Genomic DNA, 7856 nt, shown 5'->3' on the forward strand with positions numbered 1-7856 from the left:
TTGATGATATTTTCATTGCATTTATCGTTGTTAAAAAATCAATGGTATTAGATTCTTTTATTACAGTTTCATTATTTGTTTTATTAAATTTTTCAATTATTGTATAAACTACTTTATCTGAAAAATTAATTTATTAATTAATAAAAAACATTAGATAATTATTTATAAAAAAGATATATATATAATTTTAATGACTTACCCAAAGTAACATAGTAAACTGTACAACTGATATTTTCAAATCCTGGAAGTTTATTTGGTCTATCAACAACTAATGTTTCAAAATCATCACTTAAAAAACCCCAAATTGATGTTGCATTTATTACTGATTCCACGAGTGTATAATCATTTGTAGAACTTTGATTGTGTTGTAAATTTTTTCCGCAAGAATTTGGTTTTTGTATTTTGTCTTTGGTTTGGTTTGTATCATCAATTCTTTCTTTAAATGAACTATTAAAAGCTTGCTTAATTTCAAATTTACTAAATTTACAAATTCCTGAATATCCAGAAGGTTTTCCAGAGGATTTCTCCGTGAATAAAGCGTAGAAATATTCATCATTCTTTGGTATTGCGTAGATACTTTCTGAAAAAATAATAATTTTGTTAAAAAAAATATATTTAATTATTTAGATTATTTTTTTTATCAAGGTATTTAAAAAGTAATTTAACTGAGTTTATTAAAATGTACAAGTTCATTGTTTATTGTAGTTGAACATGCTAATCTTGCTTTGATAAAAGTCCTCCAATTTGTTCCATTGATATCACTATCTTCTTTACAAATTCTAGCTACTCTAGAAAAAAAAGTCCTCCCATATTCCCGAGAATGTTTCTTAAAAGTGTCTTCAGACATTAAAAATTCTTGATTATTTTTTTCATATGCTCGTTCAGTGAAAAAAAATAATATCTCATTTCCAATTACAAATGAGCCTATGAATGTTGTTGGTGCTTGAATATAAAATCGTCATGTTAGTTAGATTTTATTTTTAATTTGAAAATGGCTTTTTTTTTTTTTTTTTTTTTTTGTATTATAAAATATACTTACATCGAAATTTAGTATATTCTGACAATGGACTCTTAAATTCAATTGATTGTGTGTTTTTTTTAATTGATAAATTTGATAAAATTATTGAGACAAAATCAGTTTTAGAATCACTTGTAGCAAAATAAAGTTGCATATTTTCATCATCATTTTTTACAATAACACTTGTCACGGAGTTTTCATAATCAGATCCAAAATTTTTTGTCTCCCAGTGAATTTTGTCATTCGTAAGATTAAAGTTTTTCTATTGAAAAAAAAATTAATTTAAATTTAAAAAATCAAAATTTAATATTGTACAATAAATATTTTGGTAACAAGTAAAAAATATTAAATAATCATTATTATTGATATTTAAACAAATTACCATGAGTATCCAGCCCTGGGGTTGATTACCATTTGTGCCACAAACAAATAAATAATCTCTAAATGGATGAATAGCTTTGATATGATTGTGATACTTGGGATTCTATTATTTGCAAAAATATACCGTTTATAAAAAAAATAAAAATGACAATTACTTATATATATGAAATAATTGAATAGTTGTAAAATTAATATTAATCTTACTCTAGAGTCTGCATCTTTATTATTTGCTTTTAATTGAAATTCTTGCTGCAACAACGAGTTTAATTATTTTCTATATTATAATTTTTTGTTTTTTTAATTTAAATAATAAAATTAATTACTTACTTTGAGATTGCTGATGTTCTTTGAATCCAATTTATAAATCCAATCTCTATATGATTTTGAAAAAACAAAAGAAAATTTATTAAATTTATTAATTATATCTTTATAAATAAACTTACTCTCCACCAACGTAAAGATTGTCATCATTTTCATCGAGATAAAATGTTTTTAAATAATTATTATGTGTTTCAACTTCTACAGTTTCATAACCTGACAAAATTAATTGATTAAATGATAATTAGTGATTGAATTGATAAATAAATAAAAAAACAATTTTTACGTTTAGTCGAACCTTGATAATTATATCCAAAAACTTTGATAATTTGTATTAGAAAAACAAAAATTACAAAATTTAATTTATAATTATAAATCAACATCTTTTCAAAATATTAGTACGTTTTGGTTTTTTTTTTTTTTTCTTAATAGATGCAATTAATAAATTATAAAATTAATTTTTGTATGCATATAGAAAACGTCAATAAAAGACTAAACACAAAGTTTAAAATTATGATTTGAGACACTTATGATATCCAATGCAGACTCATTTAATGACTCTCTCTCTCTCTCTTTTTCTATATTTAAAATAATATTGATAACGAACAATGATGCTCTAATGACTAATAATATTTTTTATATTATTTATCCGACTAGAAGCGGAAGAATCAGATATAGTTTAAATAAATTTTCCTTTATATTATTATAAAATTATTATGATTATTATGGTTATTATTATCATTACAAGAACTGAATGCATAAATTTATTTTTGAGGAACTTAATATATAATGACTCATGTACATGAAAGTTGCATTTAATTATCATTAATGATTCAGCACAGCTTATCATCAATATATCCATGTTCTATTTTATTTTTATCTAATTTTAATAGGAAAATAATTATTAAATATAATATTATTATATACCGTATTGAATTATTGCCCTTAGATATAAATATTTTAGATGAAAAATATTTTTATCTAGTTTTTGAACTATTCTAAAAAGCTTTATCGATATACAAAAAAAAAAAAAACACGAAGCTGACAAAAACTGCGTACGTGCTTTTAAACATGATTAAAAAAAAAAAAATTAATTTAAAAATATACTAATCAACGTCTTAAACCGCGAATCTCATCAAAAACTAATTAACAAATGACTAATAGGAATTTACCAAAAAATGAGCTACGTGCTTGTAGACATATAAAAAAAAAACTAATCACCAAGGTGAATTCGACTAATAAAAAAAAAACTCAGACAGTCTAGAAATTTAATACACTTAACACTTGTGTGCTCGAGAAGTGAAGGTCAAGATGTTGAAAAAAATTTTGATATTAAGTGCAATAATTTTAATTGTAAACGGACAAAGTTATGAAGAAAAAATAATATTTAACGAAACAATACCGGAATGTGATTACAACAATAAAGAAGAATTAATTAATTTTGAAAATCATAAACTGATGAATATTTTAAAGACTTTTGAGCTAAATGACAAAGTAAAATGTTTAAATTTACAAAATAATTTAATTGAACAAATACAAGCTAAATCATTCATTAAGTTACCAAATTTATGTTACATAAATTTATCTAAAAATAATATATCTTCTTTATTTTTTGATGTAAGTGGTTTTTTAAATGTTGAAAAATTAATATTAAATGAAGCCTTTCAAGAAACACGTCTAATTTATGATAAAAAAGGTCTTGTAAAAAAATTGGGTGGTGTTTTCCCATTGAAAACGAAACTTTTAAAATTAAAATATATTTATCTTCGTAATAATTATATTGAAAAAATTGATAATGATTTGTTAAAAAAATATTTACCAAATATTATCTTATTGGATTTGAGTCATAACAAAATAGATGATACTTGTTTTTTAAATAATGCACCAACATCTCTTACTCATGTAAATCTAAGTGATAATTTTATAAAACATTCATTGTATTCACTTGATAATCTTGAAGTGCTATTTATGAAAAATCATCAAGTTCATATTTTGTACAGTAATATTGATGAGGTGTACTCACGTGGAATGTACTTGTACAACGCAACAAAATTAAAAAAACTTTCTCTATCACATGGACAACTTGGATACATTGAACCTCATGCAATGAATTATCTAGAAAATTTAATTGAATTAGATTTATCATATAATTATCTTAATGAAATTCAAGATAATGTTTTTGATAATATGAAAAATTTAGAAATACTTGACTTAAATTCAAATAAATTGAAATATATTTTTAATATTTGTCAATTAAAAAATTTAAAGATACTTACTTTGAGCAATAATTTAATTTCACGAATTGATAGCTCATTTAAATGTAATAAACAAATGAAGTTGAAATATTTATATTTTAATATGAATATAATTGCTGATATTACTGCTGAAGCATTTGATAGTTTGACATTATTGGAACAACTTAATTTATCAGATAATAAACTGCAAAAATTGCCTGAAAAATTAACTGATAGTTTAATTAACTTGAGCAAATTATATTTGACAAACAATCAATTTTTAAACAACACAAGAATGTCATTGGATGGTTATAATGGTACATTATATCTTTAAATAATTAAATAATATCCTCAAGGTTTGAAAAAATAAACAGCATATTAATATTATTCGTAGTTTATTTTTTCAAATTATTTTTACATACTGTTATATTGAATAAAAAAAAACTGCTCATTAAATAGATGCATAAGAAAGAATGCCTTTTTAATAGATAATAATTAATAACAGAGAATCCCTCTAATATTTAATGTAAAAAAAAAAAGAAAAAAAATATTGTAAAAAGAAAAAATAAGTAATCAATTTAACTGAAATTATTTACGTGTATAAACTTATTAATATTTTATGATTATATATTATTTTTTAAATTAAGAAAATTATGTCATAGCACTGATCATTGTTTGTTGTGAAAATAATTCTGTTTGTACAGCATTAAGAAACATTGGAACACTATGTTGTATTTGAAGATGACGTTCAATAAGCTCACCAAGTGTTGCTGAAAATGCTGTCTCAAGTAAATCAACTCCTTCACCAACTTGAAAAAATAAATAATCATCTGGTGATTCAGCATATTGACTTGATAATTTATATCTTCCTTCTTTTGTTCTATCAACTCTCCAGCCAAATAATTGATAACAAGCTTGTCTATATTCTTGTGATGATACTTTGAAGGCTTCTTTTAGACGAGCAATTTTAATTTCATGTGTTTGTTTTAAATCTGCAACATCTAAAATAACATTTTTTTTTTTTAATATTAATATTATTTTTTTTTATTTAAAATATTTAAAAATATTTACCTTGTGCATAAAGAGAAGAACTAGCAATTCCAGATACTCCAGCATTTCCCAATTGTACCATTGCTCGTAATTCTTCAACTTCTTGAAGTAATGCTTTTTGTTTATCTTCAGCTAATTGACTTGCAATTTCAGCTGGATTCATTTTAAAATGTAAAATTTTAGCATTACAATTAAAATCACCTTTTAATGCACGATGTTCTAATTCTCCTTTAAGTTTTTTTATTTCTTCACGTAATTTAAAACATTCATCTTTTGATTTAATTATTTCAGGATCAGATATTGCAATTAAATCTTCTTCTAATTTTGTAACTAAATTTCTATAATCTTCAAGTGATTTTTCTAATGCAGGTATTCTTTCAGTAATAGCATTTGTACTATCATTTGTTGATATTTCTTTTTCATAAAGATCCAATTGTTGTCTGTAACTATCACGTTCTCTTGTAACTAATAACATTCTTTTTTGTAATCTACCAACAAGTTTATTTAATCTATCACTTGATGTTGTCATATCAGTTGCAATTTTATTTGTTTCATTAAATTTATTTTGTAATAATTGGTTTTCACGTTGTAATGAATCAACTTTTGAACGTAATTGACCTTCTTCAGATGTTAATACAGCTTCAGAATGTTGAAGACGATTTATTTCACGCATTAAATCACCTGGACAATTACCAATACCAATTGCTTCATATTCATTTAATTTATTAATTAATTCATTTTTTTGTACTTCTAATGTTGCAACTTGTTGTTCAATTTGTTCAGTATGTTCAATTCTTTGTTTTAAATTTGACATTTGTTCTTCAAGTAATAGTTTACCTTTTACTATTTCACGCATTGATGATATCATTTCATGTGCTTGATTTAATTCTCTTTCAAGTTCATTTGCACGTGCAGCACGTGCTGTTAATGCTTTACCTTCTTCCCATAATGCACGTTCATTTTCTAAACTTTGAATTTTTAATTTTGCATTTTGTAATGTTATTTTTTGTATTTCAATATCTTCTTTTGACATTAAATGTTCACGTAATTTTTCTTCAAGTTCAGCAATTCTATCCTCAGCTGTTTCAAGTTTTAATTCTAATTCTTCAGTTTCATCATTAATTGATGGTTTTGGTGATGATGATGATGATGATGAATTAATCATATTATTTGCATGACGTAATTCTTCAATTAATAATGAATTTTTTTTAGTTAATTCAGCTATATCATGATCCATTTTTGTTTTAACTTGAAATAATTCATTTTCAACTAATGACAATGATTCTTGTGTTTCTTGTGTATTTTTTCTAGCTAATTCAAGACGTTTTTCTAATTGTTCAATTGTTGATTTATCCATTTCAATTTTATTTTCTAATATACTTTTTTCTTTAGCAAATACTTGATCAATTTCACGTCTTATTTGATGTAATTTTTGTACTGTTATTTCTTGATGTGATAAACGTGTACGAAGTGATAAATTTTCACTCTTTAAACGTCTCCATTCCCATGGACTTGTTGGTACATTTGTATTAGATTCAGATGTATTTTTAGTATCAAGTTTTTGACGTTTTGGTGGTGTACATTCATTATAATCAATAAATGATTTTGTTACTGATGAATGTATATCATTAGTATGATTCATTGATGTTGATGATGATATACTATTTTTTCTAAAACTTGATGGTGTTGCTAGACTACTGTCATTATACATAGACATTGATAATGGTGGTGTTATTCCTGATGTTGATACACGTAATGATGGTGCACTATTACGATTTTCAGTTGAACGTCTGAAGCTATTAAGCATTCGAATTACTGATGTTGCATCTTCATCACCCATTTTCTGTTAAATAATAAAAATATTTTATTGTTTTATAAATATTAATTTTGACAACATAACCTCTTTACTGTCGTTGATGGATTATTTTTTTTAAAGCATATTTATTTCAATATTATAAATATACTTACATTTGACATTTTTCAAATTGAACCAGCAACAATAAATATTGAAGCTACAAATTATCATTTGTTTAACACAATTATTATAAACAATAAATCAGTCTATAAACTCACGACACAATTGTTTATGTTAACGTCTTTAACAGTCTTTAACAATGTCTTACGTCACGATTGGTCACGACTCGCGGCCATCATGGATTTATGAAAAAATTCGTCGCGTCATCTAGCTGAAAGATAACAGACTATTATTTTCTCGACAAATTGTTAACAATATATAGAGGCATATATTTTTTTCAGGTGTTTAAATTGTCTAATATAAAAAATACTAATGATCTGTAACAATTAATAATAAATTAGCATATTTTTTATATTTTTTATGACGTAAATTTACTTTAAAGATTTTCTGTCATCTTGTTTATTTATAAATTATTAAATAGTGAGTATAAAAATTATTTTTTAACAGTTAAATCAGTACACATAAATCAGTACACATACATTGAATTATTGTGGCTCCTTTTTTTTTTCTCTCTCAACATATATCTATGCAATTACCAGCACTGTATTTTTGGGAGTTTGTATCTGGAAAATTAAAAAAAAAAATAATAATAATAATTAAAAGATCAACCACACAATCAGGGTTTAAAGTCATGCGAGTTTTTAAATTTAACAAGTTTTTTTTTTTATAATTACAAAAATGTATTTTAATAGAAAAATAATTACCAATAAATTCAGTCACCTGTAACAATATAAAAAATTAAATATTAATATAAAAATTATTTTTTAACAAGATCAAACAGTATACACATTACACACCAACACATCTGGAAAATTAAAAAAAAAAATATTTAAAAGATCAACCACACACTCAACTATCAAAATAATAATTCCAAATATAT

The 7856-nt window shown here is 23.6% G+C and overlaps 2 protein-coding genes across 2 annotated transcripts; both read right to left on the reverse strand.

The window, feature by feature from the left end:
- Positions 1-30: 30 nt before the first annotated feature.
- On the reverse strand, positions 31-3810 carry LOC122860860 (semaphorin-2A-like). Its single transcript, XM_044164885.1, has 9 exons — positions 3741-3810; positions 1843-1933; positions 1727-1772; positions 1604-1648; positions 1401-1502; positions 1040-1280; positions 667-942; positions 219-580; positions 31-54 (listed from the first exon to the last, which is right to left on the reverse strand). The coding sequence occupies exons 1-9, from the start codon at positions 3808-3810 to the stop codon at positions 31-33; spliced, it is 1257 nt and encodes a 418-aa protein (XP_044020820.1).
- A 519-nt stretch (positions 3811-4329) lies between these two features.
- LOC122854659 (mitotic spindle assembly checkpoint protein MAD1) lies at positions 4330-7133 on the reverse strand. Its single transcript, XM_044155532.1, has 3 exons — positions 6970-7133; positions 5023-6844; positions 4330-4952 (listed from the first exon to the last, which is right to left on the reverse strand). Exons 1-3 carry the CDS (start codon positions 6976-6978, stop codon positions 4603-4605), a joined length of 2181 nt encoding a protein of 726 aa, XP_044011467.1. The 5' UTR covers positions 6979-7133; the 3' UTR covers positions 4330-4602.
- Positions 7134-7856: the final 723 nt, after the last annotated feature.

This window comes from Aphidius gifuensis, linkage group LG1, assembly GCF_014905175.1.
Source record: "Aphidius gifuensis isolate YNYX2018 linkage group LG1, ASM1490517v1, whole genome shotgun sequence".
NCBI lineage: Eukaryota > Metazoa > Arthropoda > Insecta > Hymenoptera > Braconidae > Aphidius > Aphidius gifuensis.

What these genes read in the sequence shown, in the direction of transcription:
- LOC122860860 (XM_044164885.1), bottom strand. Translation starts at nt 3,810, where the DNA reads ATGTATCCAAGTTGTCCATGTGATAGAGAAAGTTTTTTTAATTTTGTT. An exon ending in ATAAAGATGCAGACTCTAGA is followed by an intron (nt 1,503 to 1,603) that starts GTAAGATTAATA and finishes TGCAAATAATAG; the next exon opens with AATCCCAAGTATCACAATCA. An exon ending in TGTACATTTTAATAAACTCA is followed by an intron (nt 581 to 666) that starts GTTAAATTACTT and finishes TTATTTTTTCAG; the next exon opens with AAAGTATCTACGCAATACCA.
- LOC122854659 (XM_044155532.1), bottom strand. An exon ending in TTCTTCTCTTTATGCACAAG is followed by an intron (nt 4,953 to 5,022) that starts GTAAATATTTTT and finishes ATGTTATTTTAG; the next exon opens with ATGTTGCAGATTTAAAACAA.